Source organism: Oryctolagus cuniculus, chromosome 15, assembly GCF_964237555.1.
Source record: "Oryctolagus cuniculus chromosome 15, mOryCun1.1, whole genome shotgun sequence".
Taxonomy (NCBI): domain Eukaryota; kingdom Metazoa; phylum Chordata; class Mammalia; order Lagomorpha; family Leporidae; genus Oryctolagus; species Oryctolagus cuniculus.
In genome coordinates, this window is record NC_091446.1 from 65,679,980 (window position 1) to 65,696,505 (window position 16,526).

The 16,526-nt window shown below is 39.9% G+C and overlaps 1 protein-coding gene across 2 annotated transcripts in view; it reads left to right on the forward strand.

Annotated features, from left to right (window-relative positions):
- The window catches only part of ADK (adenosine kinase), a 604,142-nt gene that overhangs the window by 472,257 nt on the left and 115,359 nt on the right, over window positions 1-16,526 (forward strand). For both annotated transcript variants that reach the window (XM_008269935.4, XM_008269936.4), the window contains exon 8: window positions 4,597-4,632. In XM_008269935.4, the coding sequence (XP_008268157.1) occupies window positions 4,597-4,632 (36 nt within the window). The remainder of the gene's footprint in view (window positions 1-4,596; window positions 4,633-16,526) is intronic.

Here is a 16,526-nt window from a genome sequence, read left to right on the forward strand (position 1 = left end):
CTCAGAAATACTCTTTCCTGGCCTGTTTGGTTTTGCTTTTGTTGCTTGTCATGCATGAATGAAAGTGCCTTACTCTCAGGGGAGCAGGAAAGCCTCTGTGTCAGTTGTTTATTTCCTTAATCCCTCCTCCTCTGTGATTTTTGATGTCAGATCTAAAATGGAAAGCCTGTAAATATAATGATTATCACATGGATAATCACCTGCATTAGGAACCGCCCTGCTTCTCGATTCTAGCCCTAGCTGTTCTCCACATGTCACATCTACTCTGCAGTTGGATTTTAACCTGACTGCTTCATTAGATTTGTGAAACTCAGTACGAGGCGCCCTGGGGCAGCACAGATGGGGACTTGCTTGTTTTCCTTTCTCACTTTCACTGCGATGGCACACTAAAAAGTCCTCTTCAATTTAGAGTGATCAGTTTGCTTGGAATTACTCCTGATACTTGGAACCTGCCTTTCTTACTCTTCCACCCACCATCTATGCCCATTCTTCTTCCCTGATTCCTGACCTGATTCCTTGTCTTTCTGTCCTTCTATGCAGTGACACTGAAAACTAAAGTTCCGCTTAAAATTTTTACTGGGTCAAACTGTTCTCCCGTGTTGTTTTATTTGTTTTGCTGAGAGGGAAAAATAAATGTTGTTCTATCATTGTAACTGCAAACACATTCAGATCAGAGGTTAGCTGTGGGAAAGTCTGTAGTGATGTGAGCCAGCTGCCTCCTGTAATGGAGTGACTTGGGGCACCAGCCCAAGATCAAAGGAAGGTGGGAGGAAGTTGGAAGATAAGATCATTTTAAACCACAGAACAAGTGCTTAGCTTTTCTAGTGATAGGGCACAGCTCAGCAAACCTGTGTGAGGGGGCACTAAGATGGAAAATAGAGTTGACTTTTCTCAACTGCACCCTTCCTCAGTCAAAAATATGTTGATCTTTGGAACTGTTTATAGATTTGGAGGTATCCTAGGACCCAATGTCCTTATAAATAATAATTTGATATTTATATTTGTGTCTTCTTTCAGTTAGTCAGTTGCCCTATACTGCAATAGATAACACTTAGTCCTTATTCCATTTATAGGAGGAAATATGAACATTAAAAATAATTTAACTATTATATGTGAATTTTCCTTCTTTATGTCTTAGTACAATTTTACTCCTAAAGATTCTTCATTTTAACTTTCTTTTCCAGTCCTCCAGGGTTCTTTTGTGGCTCTGTTAAAATGTTCAATATGAACAAGTAGTTCTAGCAGAGCTTTTTCACTTGTCTTTTTCATGTAAGAATTAGCTTGGTTAATTATGACAGCTCAGAAAACACTACTTGGATATCTTCTGAACCTTTTCCTTGTTATTCCAGCCATCAAAAATTGTTAAGTATGTGGTATACAAAATTCTGTTGTAAGTAAATTGTCAAGAAGCTAACCTTGCTTGTGCCAACTGTCAAGTTCATAACTCAGTTTTGTCTTGTTTTTTTTTGTTGTTGTTGTTGTTTGTTTGTTTTTCTTCCCTGTAGAGGATGCCTGCACCAGCTTAAGCTAACTTGCTCAGCCTTATGTTTCATTAGTTAATGGCCCAAGGACTTCTGCTTTCAGCTAATCATTTTATTCTGTTAACCTCATATTCATCTGTAATCACAGATTTTAACCTTTCTAAACCCCTCAAAATAGTTTTCTAACTCTATATTCTGAGTATATTGGTCCTTAAGTACATACATGTATTTTTTTTCCTTGGTATTTTTTTTCAACATGTAGGTAGTGCCCAAATTTGTGCTGGAGACACTGACTGCACTTTCTGCCTTACATGGTTTGGTGCAGCAGTCGTTTTAGTTGAGTTGGATCTGTTCACTACTCAGGCTCAAATCCCATCCTTCTATTAATATCTCTTGGCAAAGATAATTTTGGAGGAATGTAAGTTAAGATGTAGAGGCTCTTGACAGTTGTCTGCACTCTTTTTTATTTTCAAGAGGGAAGTAGAATTGAAAAGTAATATTTCCTCCATCTTCTACAATCCTAAAATTAAAATCTATGAACAAAACAAAGAATAAAGAAAGGGCAAGGATTTGGTTACACAGATGTTTAATTTGTCATTTGATAACCTGCTATAAAGGCATTAGGATAATACTAATGTTCATCCAATTGTACTCAAGGTGTTGAAAACCTAGAAAGACTTTCTTTTTAAAAAATTTTAACAGTAGTTTTTAGTGTTCAACTTTTATTACCTTGTGATATTAAAAAGAAATTGGGAATTTTTTAATGAAAAATTTGAAGCAGACAAAATAAGTAGAGAAACCAAACCCATATGTACTATATACTTCTGGATTTAACAGTTGCTAACATTTTACCAATTTTGCTTCACTTTAACTTTTTATGAAGTATTTTTATGTTATCAGTAATTTAATTAGATTCTTCCTATAAAATTCAGAACATCAATTTGTGAGGATAAATTCTACTCATTAGAGCAAAAGCAGATCTCAGGTAGCCCTGGAGCTGAGGAACAGCCTTAATTTTTGGTAATATTTGTGAATCTGTAACTTTCTGATCAACCTTGCACAGCTCTGTAATCTCTTATTTCTCTTTCTCTGTGTCAAAGATCTTACCTTCCTGTTGTCTGGGCTTCCTCGGTTGCTTCTTCAAACAAGCATCAGTGGAGCCCAATAGGAATGATCAGAATGGTCCCAGGCGTGATGCTAGTTTCCTCACACCCAGACTGAAGGGTCTTTTTTTTTAAATTATTATTATTATTATTTTTATTTTTATTTTTTACTGAAGAGCTTTTTGCCTTGGCTGAATAGCTTTCGAGGCACGTCTTCAGTGGGATAATATCTAGGCATTTTGCAATGCTTAACCACCATGGTGCCACAATTCTTATCACCACGAACTGGTTTCATGACAGTAGCAAGAACCTTCTCTCTCTCTCTCTCTTTTTTTTTTTTTTTTTTTTTTTTCCAATCCTGGATTTAGGAGCCAAGTATTTCCTCTTGTTCATGGCCTTCCTGGAATACTTGACAAACCAGGGATATCTGCCAGTCCCTCTCATGAGGAGAGAGTTTCTGCTGCAGTGGGGTTTCCCCTTCTTGAGCTTTTTATCCTTAAGGTTCCTCTTTTTAACTTTGTCACTGGCTTTGGAGCTAGAGCATTTTCACCCACCGTGAAAGATGGGAACTTATGAAGCATTCTGAAGTAAATTACCTGTTCTATGACATTTCCTCCTTAAGTACTTCAGCATGTATCTCTGAAAATAAAAGACAGGCATTTTTTTCTAGCAGTGAGGATACCCACCTCCCATACTGGAATACTTTGATTCATTTCCCAGCTCCAAACTTGTGGTTCTAGCTTCCTGCTTACGTGGACCCTGGGAGGCAAAGGTGATTGTTCAAGTAATTGGGTTTTACCCATGCAGGGAGACCTGGATTGAGTTCCTAACTCCCAGCTTCTGCTCTGCCCATTCTCATCCATTGCAGGCATTGGGCAGTGAACCAGAAGATAGGATCGTGTGCCCGACATGCTCTTTCTCTGTCTCCCAAATAAACAAATGAAAAATTTTTAACAAATTAAGAGCATTTTCCTTTCAACTGATGATTTCTAGTGTTATCTAATTCCCATTTTGTATTCAGATTGCTTTGGTTGTCCCAAAAATGTCTTTTATAGCTGGTTTGTTCAAACACAGGATCCAGTTAAGGTCAATACATTGTTCTTAGTCACTTTCCCTTTCCCACTTTATTATAATACTGACTTGTTAAAGAGGCTGAGTTAGTTGTCTCATACATGTTCTACCTTATGGATTTGTCCCATTACTTTCTCATTGTGCTCTTTGATTTGTTTCTCCCTCCTCTGTATTTCTGGTAGACTCAAGGTTATTGAACTAAAGTTTTACTAATTCATGTTAAAATTTTTTTAGTCAGGAAACTATGGGTAATGCTGTGAAATTCATAATCTATCCTAACAGCACAGAATATGTGGTGATCGCACTATTAATGATACAAAGTGATAGGATCAGTCGTTGGAACAAAGTGATGATAGTTTTATCCTTCCAGTAGCAGTTATCTTCTATTAAAACCTGCTCCTTGTCATCAGCATAGAATCAATGATACTCTGATTCCACAGAAATACCTAGTTCCCATCATTCTTTCACCCCATTAATTTAACATCCATTGATGATGTTGTCTATATAAATTTCAGTATGAGGGTTATAAAATGGTAATTTTTTTTGAATATCTACACTTATTAGCAGGCATTCTCTACTGAAGAGCTTTCTGAAAGTTGTTGCTTTAATTACAAACCTAACCATTAGCTTGCTCCTTAGGTTTCAAATAATTTTCCTTCTTTGCTCAGGTCAGAACACCTAAACTCACAGTGGCAGCTACAGTAAAAACATGCACTACAGCTCCTTTATCGCAATATATGAAATGTGTTGACACTGTGCTGCCATTATTATTATTACTATTCTAAGACAAAAGAGAAATCTTTTTTGGTGTAAGAATAAAAATTGTACTATGTAGGTATATTGAGATAATTGTGTAAAAAGAAGACTGAATGAGTTTCAGATGGATTATTTCTTCATTACCTAACACTTTATAATTAACTGTTCTTTTTTTTTTATTTCAGGAAGCTGCCACTTTTGCTAGAGAGCAAGGCTTTGAGGTGAGTTAACCCGCAATTGCACACTAAACAGATCCTAAAGGTTTTTTCTAGCTGATAATGAAGTTCTTTTGGACAGTGATTGATGTGCTATTATACTCTCAGAGCCTCGCAGCAGTTGCCATGGAAACTTGGCAGTCGTCATGGTTTCTTTGTTCTGCCAGCACAGTGTTATGACGCACTCTGCTAGGTCTGCACCCAACATCGCCTACAGATGTTATTTATTGAATTTTGAAAAGCCTCTTGGGAAGCCAAGAGGTTGGGCACGGTTTCAAGCTGCCTCTGCAGATATGGGGCCTGTCAGTTTGTTCAGTTAAAAAGCTACCTCATTAGCTGCATTACATTTCATAAGGATTCACTGCTAAAGCAGTGGTGGAGCAAGACTAAATAGTGAAATATAATGTCGTTTAAATAATTTCAGCCCTATCACATGTAGATTATCATTATGCAAATTAATTTTCAAAAGGTTGTACTTAACAGTTGTTAGGAAATGATAAATTTAAATCCTGCTCATATAAATTTCCTGTTTGAATCTTTTTCCCCTTTCTCTCTCTTCCCCTTGCCCTCTCTCTCTTAGATAGCATAAAATATGCATAAGTTTTCTGAAAGAAAATATCAGTAATTGGCTTTAATTTTCAGATCTTGATTCTGTTTTTTTCCTAATAGAAGTATTATCCTGTCAAGAATCAAAACTCCATGTGGTTGTTGTTAGTAGAATTAAGATAACAGTCAAGACCATGTTTTTATTTGTATAATATCCATCTTCCAATTGATTGTTAGGAAACACTGACTTCAATCTGAACCCGGGTTAATTGACAGAGAATTAACTGGGTTTATGAGTCTTTTATGATCATGATATTTATTGAGCCAGAACTGTGTAAAATGCTTTGTTCTGTACGGCAATATGAAATGTACCATGATTGTAATTTTTAAAATTTAATCTGACTATGACTAGAAGTAGAAATTCTCTCCTATTTGAATATTCAGCTTGTCTACCATCTAGAGAGCTGTGAGCATTGATTGGATAGTATCAGTAAATTCACTTTGAACTCTTTAAAGAAAGGTGTTACATTAATTTCTGATGAAAGTTATTATTTACATGTACTAAAGTCAGATTCATTATTGAGCCATGAAATAATACATGTGTATGTTGTCCATGTCGTAGGACTTCACATACCAGACACGGAGTTTCCTCTTAGTAGAAGAAGACAAAGAGGAGCCGGCGCCGTGGCTCACTAGGCTAATCCTCCGCCTTGCGGCGCTGGCACACCGAGTTCTAGTCCCTATCAGGGCACCTGATTCTGTCCTGGTTGCCCCTCTTCCAGGCCAGCTCTCTGCTGTGGCCAGGGAGTGCAGTGGAGGATGGCCCAAGTGCTTGGGCCCTGCACCCCATGGGAGACCAGGATAAGTACCTGGCTCCTGCCATCAGATCAGCGCGGTGCGCCGGCCGCAGCGCTGGCCGCGGCGGCCATTGGAGGGTGAACCAACGGCAAAAGGAAGACCTTTCTTTCTCTGTCTCTCTCTCTCACTGTCCACTCTGCCTGTCAAAAAAAAAAAAAAAATGACAAAGAGCATGTAGTATAAATATTTTCATGGAAGTATATAGTAAATGCACAGTTAAGTCACATGTACACAAAGGTATTTCCAAGTATTTTTCTTCTAATTTTTAAGATTTATGTATTTACTTGTTTATTTGCAAGGCAAAGCAACAGAAACAGAGAAGTAGGAGTAGGGAGGGATGGAGCTTTCATCTACTGGTTCACTCTCCACATAGATGCAGTAACAGCCAGATCTGGGCCAGGCCAAAGTCAAGAGGCAGGAACTCCATCCTGATCTTCCATATGGGTGGCAGGGGCCCAAGCACTTGGACCATCTTCTGCTGTCTTCCCAGGCACGTTAGCAGGAACTTGGATGAGAAACAGAGCAGGGTCCAGGGCTGTGGCATAGCAGATTAAGTCACTGCCTGCAGTGCCAGCATCCCATATGGGCACCAATTCAAGTCCTGGCTGCTCCAGTTCTTATCCAGCTCTCTGCTACAGCCTGGGAAAGCAGTAGAAGATGGCCCAAGTCCTTGTACCCCTGTACCCTGTGGGAGACCCACAGAGAACTCCTGGCCCCTGGCATTGGATTGGTGCAGCTCCGGCCATTGCAACCGTTTGGGGAGTAAATCAGCAGATGGAAGACCTCTCTCTGTCTCTCTACCTATGCCTCATTTTTATGCTGCCTTTCAAATAAATAAATAACTCTTAAAAAAAAAAAAGAAAGAAAGAAAGAAACAGAGCAACCAGGACTCGAACCAATATTCTAAATTGGGATGCTGGCATCATAATTGGCAGCTTAACCCACTCTGCCGTAGTGTCAGCCTCTTTTTCTAATTTTCTAAAAGAAAAAATATATTTTTTAAGATTTATTTATTTGTGTGAATAAAAGTCAGAGTTACACAGAGAGAGGGAGAGAGAGGCCTTCACTGGTTCACTCCCCAGATGCTGCAGTTGCCAAGGTTGTGCCAGGCTGAATTAAAGAGCCAGGAGCTTTTTTCAGATCTCCCACGTGGGTGCAACGACAAAAACACTTGGGCTATCTTCTGATGCTTTTCCCAGGCCATCAGCAGGGAGCTGGATTGGAAGTGGAACAGACTGGACTTGAACCGGCACCCACATGGGATGCCAGCATTGCAGGCAGTGGCTTAGCACACTACACTACAGCACCAGGTTCCTCCAGAAAAATTTTTAAGATTTTTTTTCTTGCAACAGCAAGAAAAGGAGAGAAAGAGGATAACAAATAAGAGATCCTTCTACTGGTTAAATTCCCAAACCTGCAACAGCCAAGGCTTGGGCTGGCCAAAGCCAGGAGCCAGGAACTTGATCCTGGTCTCCCACACTGTGGCATGAACCCAAGCACTGGGCCATCACATGCTTCCTCCCAGGCCCATTAGCAGGGAGCTGATCAGATGCATAGAGTTAGCAGGGACTTGAATCAGGCACTTTGATAAAAGATGCAGGCACTCCAAGTAGGGGCTTAGTCAGTTACACAGTACCCACCCCCTTTATTTTCTAATTTAAGTTTCACTTTGTATTTTCCCAAACGAGCAATTGATAAAACAAAAATTTAATCAGAGGGTATTCAATTTAAAAGGCAAATGTTTTGGGGCCTGTGTTATGGCATAGCGGGTAAAGCTGCCACCTGCAATGCCAGCATCCCATATGGGCCCTGATTCTAGACCTGGCTGCTCCTCTTCTGATCCTGCTCCTCCCTGCTAATGTGCCTGGGAAAGCAGCAGAGTATAGCCAAGAGCTTGGGCCTCTGAACTCACATGGGAGACAGGTAAGAGGCTTCTGACTTCTTCCTGGCCCAACCCATTGTGGCTATTTGGGGAATGAACCTGCAAATGAAATATTTCTTTCTCTCTCTCTCTCCCTCTCTCCTTAACTCTGCATTTCAAACAAATAAATTTTTTTAAAAGTAAAATGTTTTGTTCATTAGAATATGAATAAATGTTTTCAGTCATTAAAGTTTTACTGACATTAAGGGATTTTCAGCTTTTTTTTTCCTTCATTTTATTTGAAAGGTAGAAAGACTGAAAGAGAAAGAGATAGAATCTTTTCTGGTTCACTCCTTAAATGCCAGCAACAGCCAGGCCTGCACCTAGCCAAAGCCAGGAGTCAGGATTTCGATCCAAATCTCCCATAGATAGGGGGATTCAACCGTATGAACCATCATCTGCTGCCTCCCCGAGTGTGCATTAGCAGGAAACTAGAATCAAAAAGAGAGCCAAGATTTGAACCCAGGCACTCCAATATTATAAGCAGGTATCCTAAATCTCATGTTAAGCAGTGTACTGAATGCCTGCCCCAATATTAAATTTTAATATTAAAAATTGAATTTAAGGCCGGCGCCACGGCTCAATAAGCTAATCCTCCACCTGCGGCGCTGGCACATCAAGTTCTAGTCCCAGTCGGGGCGCCGGATTCTGTCCCAGTTGCTCCTCTTCCAGGCCAGCTCTCTGCTGTGGCCCGGGAAGGCAGTGGAGGATGGCCCAAGTACTTGGGCCCTGCACCCGCCTGAGAGACCAGGAGAAGCACCTGGCTCCTGGCTTTGGATCAGCGCTGTGCGCCGGCTGCAGCGCATCAGCCACAACGGCCATTGTGGGGTGAACCAATGGAAAAGGAATACCTTTCTCTCTCTCTCTCTCTCACTGTCCACTGTGCCTGTCCAAAAAAAAAAAAAAAATTTGAATTTAATAAATCCAAATTCTCTACAGATAAAAGCTTGTAGAATATAAATGTGTAGGGGCTGGCACTGTGGCACAGCAAGGTTAAAGCCTTGGCCTGAAGTGCTGGCATCCCATATGGGTACCTATTCAAGTCTCAACTACTCCACTTCCAATCCGGCTCTCTGCTATGGCCTGGGAAAGCAGCAAAAGATGAGCCCCTACACCCACGTGTGAGACCTAGAAGAAGTTCCTGGCTCCTGGCTGCAGGCTTCAGATTGGCTCAGCTCCAGCTGTTGCAGCCATTTGGGGAGTGAACCAGTGGGTGGAAGATTTCTCTCTCTGTCTCTGCCTCTCTCTGTAACTGCCTTTCAAATAAATTTTTAAAAATCTTTAAGAATATAAATGTGTATAGCCGGCGCCGTGGCTCAATAGGCTAATCCTCCACCTTGCGGCGCCGGCACACCGGGTTCTAGTCCCGGTTGGGGCGCCGGATTCTGTCCCGGTTGCCCCTCTTCCAGGCCAGCTCTCTGCTATGGCCAGGGAGTGCAGTGGAGGATGGCCCAGGTGCTTGGGCCCTGCACCCCATGGGAGACCAGGAAAAAGCACCTGGCTCCTGGCTCCTGCCAGGATCAGCGCGGTGCGCCGGCTGCAGCGGCGGCCATTGGAGGGTGAACCAGCGGCAAAGGAAGACCTTTCTCTCTCTGTCTCTCTCTCTCACTGTCCACTCTGCCTGTCAAAAAAAAAAAAAAAAAAAAGAATATAAATGTGTATCCTTTCAGTTTACTGTGTTACCATAAAAGTGTATTTTCGTACTATACCCAGTTTTGCAGATAATTAGAAATGTATATGTTGCATAACAAATGATCATGACCCTGTAGAACCTACGTAATTGTTTAAAAAAATTATTAGGCCTAACTAATTCATACTTTTGTCCCCTTGAACTACTTGCTCTGAATATGCCTGGTTTACGTTTAGTTTTAGCAACAAGCTGTGTTTTCTATTTTCTACTGACCAACACTATATTAACCTTTCCATTAGTTTTTACTCAGTGATTCCAGAATTGTTTCTTTTTGCTATAAATCTGCCACAATTGATTATAGCCTATATGAAAAGTGATGATGATTATAATTGCCTACCTTATTACCTCCTGACATAGCAAAACTGCTCTGTCAGTGATGTTGACAGTGAAATGTTAGATTGGGTAAAGCAAATAATGTCTTAACATATTCCTTCGTGGGCTCCCAAAGATATTAAAAACCATGAGTAGGATAAATTCAAGAAAGCATTGTAAATAAAATATGATCCATGTGTAGAATGCTATCTAGAGAAGTTCAGTGATTTTATAACGTAATTAAATGTTTCCTCAGTTCATTAGACAGATACGCAAAAGCATAAGTTTGGAATTTGGTATTCCTAAGAAAACAAATATGATTCACTTTACATCAGCATTTTTCTGTCTATAGAAATGTGTTAATGTTCTCAAGTCTAGTGTGACAAACTAGACAGAAATCTGCATTTTTATCCTTTTCAATTTAATATTGCCTCTAAATTTGGAGCATGAATGAAAAAACAGAACTGAGAAGATTATTAAAAGAATGGAAAGGTGAGCAGTTTTTTCTTCCCACCAATGTGCCTGTCCTCATTTCCTGTTACAAATCCCAATCAGTTCCCAAAGCCATGGAGTGCTGCCCCTAGTGATCTGTCTGCTGACAGACCAATCCAGATATCTCTAAAAATAACCAGTGTTTATTCATCAGGAGATATTCTTAGTGGCATTGTTTATGATATTTTGGTTAGCTTCTCTGCAAATTTTAGATAATCTTTATTTTAAAAAAAATCTTTAATCTTTAAAATGAATTGGGCAATTTTCAGTGAGAAGCAGCAGCTTAGGAGGGCACTGGAGAATGAGATAAAAACTGGAGCCGGGCAGAGCACAAAGCAGAAGAGAGCAGGTTTTTATATATATATGTGATGGAAAATTGCATAGTGCCTGATTTAAATGACAGCCCTGCTAAGAATTTAAAATGACAATTCTTGGGGTAAAAAGTTTCATAAGGCCTTTTATTATTCTGGAAAAACCGTTCCGACTGCAGTGTGTTTTTAAATCTGCCTTATCCTAAGCTGAAGCGATTAAAGGTTTGTATTTTTAGAACCTAAATAAAAATAAGGTGCTTCATGTTTCATTGTGAAGCCTTTTTAAAACTATTGAAAATTGATTTAAGTTAAATATAAATTGAAGAAAATACCTCCAAAATGTAAGTAGATATTATCCTCTGTTTTCATTGTCTCTGCAACAGAGAATATATACCAAGTAGTGAAGATAATTCATACCTTCTTCATAGTCTCTTTTTTTTTTTTTTTTTTTTTTTTTTTTTTTTTTTTTTTTGACAGGCAGAGTGGACAGTGAGAGAGAGAGACAGAGAGAAAGGTCTTCCTTTGCCGTTGGTTCACCCTCCAATGGCCGCCGCGGCCGGCGCGCTGCGGCCGGCGCACCGCGCTGATGCGATGCGATGGCAGGAGCCAGGAGCCAGGTGCTTTTCCTGGTCTCCCATGGGGTGCAGGGCCCAAGCACCTGGGCCATCCTCCACTGCACTCCCTGGCCACAGCAGAGAGCTGGCCTGGAAGAGGGGCAACCAGGACAGAATCCGGCGCCCCAACCGGGACTAGAACCCGGTGTGCCGGCGCCGCTAGGCGGAGGATTAGCCTAGTGAGCCGCGGCGCCGGCCATACCTTCTTTATTGGATCAATTATTCAGTTTTACTTCAAGTAGCAAGTTTTAATTTCCTTATAAAGCTTTCTAAGACACAGTACTTCTTTCCATAGAGAGATGAAGTCTTCTTTTCCTACCTCCCACCTAGCCTTTGAGAGGCTCCCAGACTTGGGATCCTTCTCTGACCAGTAGGTAGTCTGTCATCTTACCCCACTGAGAGAGAAATGTATGAAACTGCTACCAGTGCAACCTTCAATAAGTACATGCAGCTATTTCAGATTAATTAAGATTAAATAAATTTGAAATTTGGTCCCTTAATTGGACTAGGAACATTTCAAGCTAATGACCACTTTGTTGGACTGTTCAGATACAGATATACACATCCTCACAGAAAGTTACATTGATTAGCCCTGGATAGAAAGTCTACGGAGAATAATCAGGAGATGTTGATTCCCAGAGAATTCTCCAGGATGATTCTAAGGTCCTGTTTTCTTTTTAAAGGCAGAGAATTGAATGAACAATCACCCAGCATTTCTGAAAATCAGATACTAAGTCAGGTCCTGCTGGCAAAGAGAATGTCATGCTGCTTTTCTAGATGACTGATCCCCAAAAAGGAAAATTTTACAACAGTTAGATTATGAGTAAGAGATAAGATAATCTTCTATTTCTGTTTACTTAATAATTGATTCATTCAACAAATATTTACTGAGCCCTTACAATGTGCCTAAGACTCTGGCAGACCTGAAGACAAGGTAGAAATGACCAGAGGGTGTATTGTGAAATCGAGAGTGTGGGAGGGCTTCCTATTTATTTATGATGGCCATGGAATGGTTCTCTGAGAAAGTAAAACTTGAAAATACAAATATCTAGAGGCTGGTGTTGTGGCATAGTGGGTAGAGCCGTTGCCTGTGACACCAGCATCCCATTGGGGCACTGGTTCAAGTCCCAGTTGTTCCACTTCCTGCTCAGCTCCCTGCTATATATCCTGGGAAAGCAGCAGAGTATGGCCCAAGTGCTTGGGCCCCCTGCAGCCATGTGGGAGACTCAGAAGAAGCTCCTGGCTTCAGACCAGACCAGCCCAGCTCTATCCACTGTGGCCATCTGGGGAGTGAACTAGCAGATGGAAGATCTCTCTGCCTCTCCCTCTCTTCTGTAACTCTGCCTTTCAAATAAATAAATAGGTCATTTTAAAAAAATGATTATAACCTTCTTAAAAAATAAAAAGAAAATACATATATCTAACAATGAGAGCAAAAAAGCCAAACAGGGAAACAGTTCTCAAGGAGAATAGGAACACAAAGGCCCTGAAATAAGAAAGAGCATAATGTACTGTGAACTCCAGGAACTGACGGAAGGCCAAGGTGACTGGATTAGAGTGAGAGAGCAAATGCGGTCAGGCCGGCGACCGACTCGTCATAGGAACACCATCACTGTGATAGGAGTTTGTATTGTTAATGGTGTGGTTAAACCAGACAATGTGTGGGAACACAACAATTGGCATTCTGCAGGAGTAGGTAGATTCTGACAGGGTTTTTTTGTTTGTTTTTGTTTTTATTTTTTATTTTTATTTAATTTTTTGACAAATAGAGAGAAAGACATAGAGAAATGTCTTCCTTTCGATAGTCAACCCCCAAATGGCCACTACGGCCGGAACTATGCCGATCCGAAGCCAGGAGCCAGGTGCTTCCTCCTGGTCTCCCACGCGGGTGCAGGTGGCCAAGCACTTGGGCCATCCTCCACTGCCCTCCAGGGCCACAGCAGAGAGCTAGACTGGAAGAGGAGCAGCCGGGACTAGAACTTGGCACCCATATGGGAAGGCGGTGCTGCAGGTGTAAGATTAGCCAAATGAGCTACGGCACTGGCCCCTTGTTTTTGTTTTTAGCATTTGTGTCCCCAGCTTGTTAAAAATGGAATGAAGAGAATATATTCTTTAATTAAAAATACTGCTATATAAGGTGTGTGATCACCAGTGACAGCATTTTTTTTTAAGTTTTCAGATAACAATTTTACATTTATAAAATGCTTCACAGCTTGTTAAACCTTTTCTAATATATAGCTAATACATTTAATGCTCACACAAACCTTAGGAGGTGTGCAAGGCATGTGTTTGATGTATCCGGTCAGCCGACAGAGAGAAAGCTCCTATATGACTTGCTGAAGGTCTCATAGCTTGCTACATAATGGCACCTGTATCAGAGTGTAGCTAAGTGTTGTACTCTTGAGTCTAAACGGCACTACTCTCTCTCTTACATCTAACAGATTAGAAGAGGAGATTAGATTTCAAAATGACCTTGATAAATGAGAAACACCTTGAACTCAAAAATTGAAAGTTATTGGGATAAAATACAAAATAGAAAAATTAAGAAAAAATAGCAAATATAAGAGCAGGATCAGGAACAACTTGTCAATATGGCAAATAAATTAGTTAAGCATATTATAGTTTTGTCTTAAAAACAACAAAAAGCACTTTGCTAGAATTGAAGAATCTGAATAGCATGAAATAGTGGTTAATAGTACTATTAATCCCTAGAATCAGACTTCGTAGATACTGGCCCAGGTTTTACTACTTGATATTTGTAACCTTAGGCAAATTACGTAACTTCCCTGTGACTCGCTTTCTTGATCTAGAAACTAAGATGTATAACAGTACCTACTGCCTAAAGCAGCTAAGAGTTAATGACCACTTTAGAGCTGTGTACATGACTCACAGCTCAGTTGTATGAGCTTCCTTCTATTCACCTCCCTCTTTTCATCTTTCTCCTCCCTTATTAGATATTATAATGGAATTCTTAGAACTCACAACTCTTGAGGCCCTTCCTTGAGATTTTGGAGCAACCTAAGGACTTGGCAGTTTAAGGAGTATTAAAATGAAAATCATTTGAGGAAAGAAATGAATATTTATTAAGTTTTCACTAAATATTGCGTTTAGCTCTTTCACTTATCTTCTTTTATCATCACTGCAACCATTTTCAACTTTTTATTTTAAAATAATTGTATTCTTCAAAATAATTGTAAAAGCAAGAACAGAATTTCCATGTGTCCTTCACCCATTTCTCCCAATGCTAGTATTTTGTATTGCCACAGTGTAATGACCAAAAACAAGAAATTAACATTGATTGATACATTAGAATAACTGTACTTCAGATTGTGTTCTGATTTCCCCAGTTTTTACTCTAAATTCCTTTCTCTAATTTAGGATCCCACATTGCATTTGTCTCCTTTGTTTCTTCCATCTGTGAGATTCTCACTCTTTCCTGTTGTTCATGACCTTGAAACTTTTGAGGAGTCCTGATCAGTTGTTTTGTGGAATGTTCCTCAGTTTGAATTTGTCTAATGTTGTCTCATAATTAAGTTGATATTATGCATTTTTGGCAGTAAAACCATGGAAGTGAGGTGCCCTTCTCAGTACGTCCTGTCATAATGTCTGATTGTTGGTAGTGTTAACCTTAACAGCTAGGTGAAAATGATGTTTCCAATTTATCCTCTGAAAAGTAACTACTTCTTTTAATTAATAAATGTTTTGGAGCAGGTATTTTCAGTTTTGCTAGTTTTGAGTATCGCTAAATTGATGACTGTGTTAGGGTGATATTTGTCAACTTTCTCTACTCCAGCATTGCTGTTTTTCCTTTTGTAATGAACACCTTAGGGGGAGACTTTTTTTTTTTTTTTTTTTTTAAGATTTATTTATTTGGCTCCAGACTATGGTGTAGCAGGTAAAACCGCCACCTGCAGTGCTGACATCCCATATGGGTACCAGTTTGAGTCCCAGCTGCTCTACTCCCTGCTAGGCTTGGGAAAGCAGTGGAAGATGGCCCAAGTGCTTGGACCCCTGCACCCAGATAGAAGACTGGGAAGAAGCTCCTGGCTGCTGATTTCAGATCCGTGCAGCTCTGGCCACTGTGGCCATCTGTAGAGTGAACCAACACATGGAAGACCTACCTCTCTCTCTCTACCCCCCCCCCCAACCTCTCTGAAGCTCTTTAAAATAAATAAGTAAATCTTAAAAAATCTTAAATCTTTTACTGCTTTCTGGCCATCTTCTGCTTTCCCAGGCCATAGCTGAGAGCTGGATCAGAAGTGGAGCAGCCAGGACTCAAACCAGTGCCTATATGGGATGCCAGCACTGCAGGTGGTGGCTTTACCTGCTACACCACAGCACCCTCCCCAGGGGGAGATATTTTGAAATTCTTTAAAGACCTAGTTTCTCTTCAACTATTTGCAGATGAGGAAATGGAAGAAATGGAGCCTTAACAAAGTTTATTAAACTGCACAAATCCTAAGTCACACAAATACTAAATACGGGTCTACTGTATTCTTCAGTTTCTTGTTAATTTCATTGTTCTGCTAAGATGTGTGAGCATATGTGTAAGGGAGAAGAACCTGTAGAGAAACAGAAATACTGTAGAACTAGAAACATGTAGCTTTGGGAAAATAAAATTGAGGTTTTTGAGGAAAATTTTTATACTAGATGGGAATCAACTATTGTGTGGAAGCAAAGACTCCTCAAGGCATTGTGAGAAATTTAGATTAGGTACTTACTGACAGTGATGCCAGAGTGAGTGACAAAGGGATTTTATATCAACTGTGGATGTGGATACAAATAGAATAAAGTTTACATAAATCTGGGAAGATTTATGTTTTGTATTTCGAAAGTTTATTTCAATCTTGAATTGCTGTTTTTATGAGATTTAATCTGAAACAAAGATTTTCTTGATTAAATTACTAGATTCCCGTAAGGATTGGTAGAAAGCAACCATGAATTTGTATTCTTAATTTATTCTTTATACTACCTTGAAGAAAGACTCCCTTAAAAAAATCTAATACGTGCATAATATTCTGCTCCCAAGATGAAGTGAATCTGTTTGCCTTTTACCTTTATTAAACTGATCTATACTTAATCATCAACAAAAATTCTAGTAGTAACACTGTTTATACTAAAGAGGTTGGCATAATATCTGTAGGTCATTTTCATTG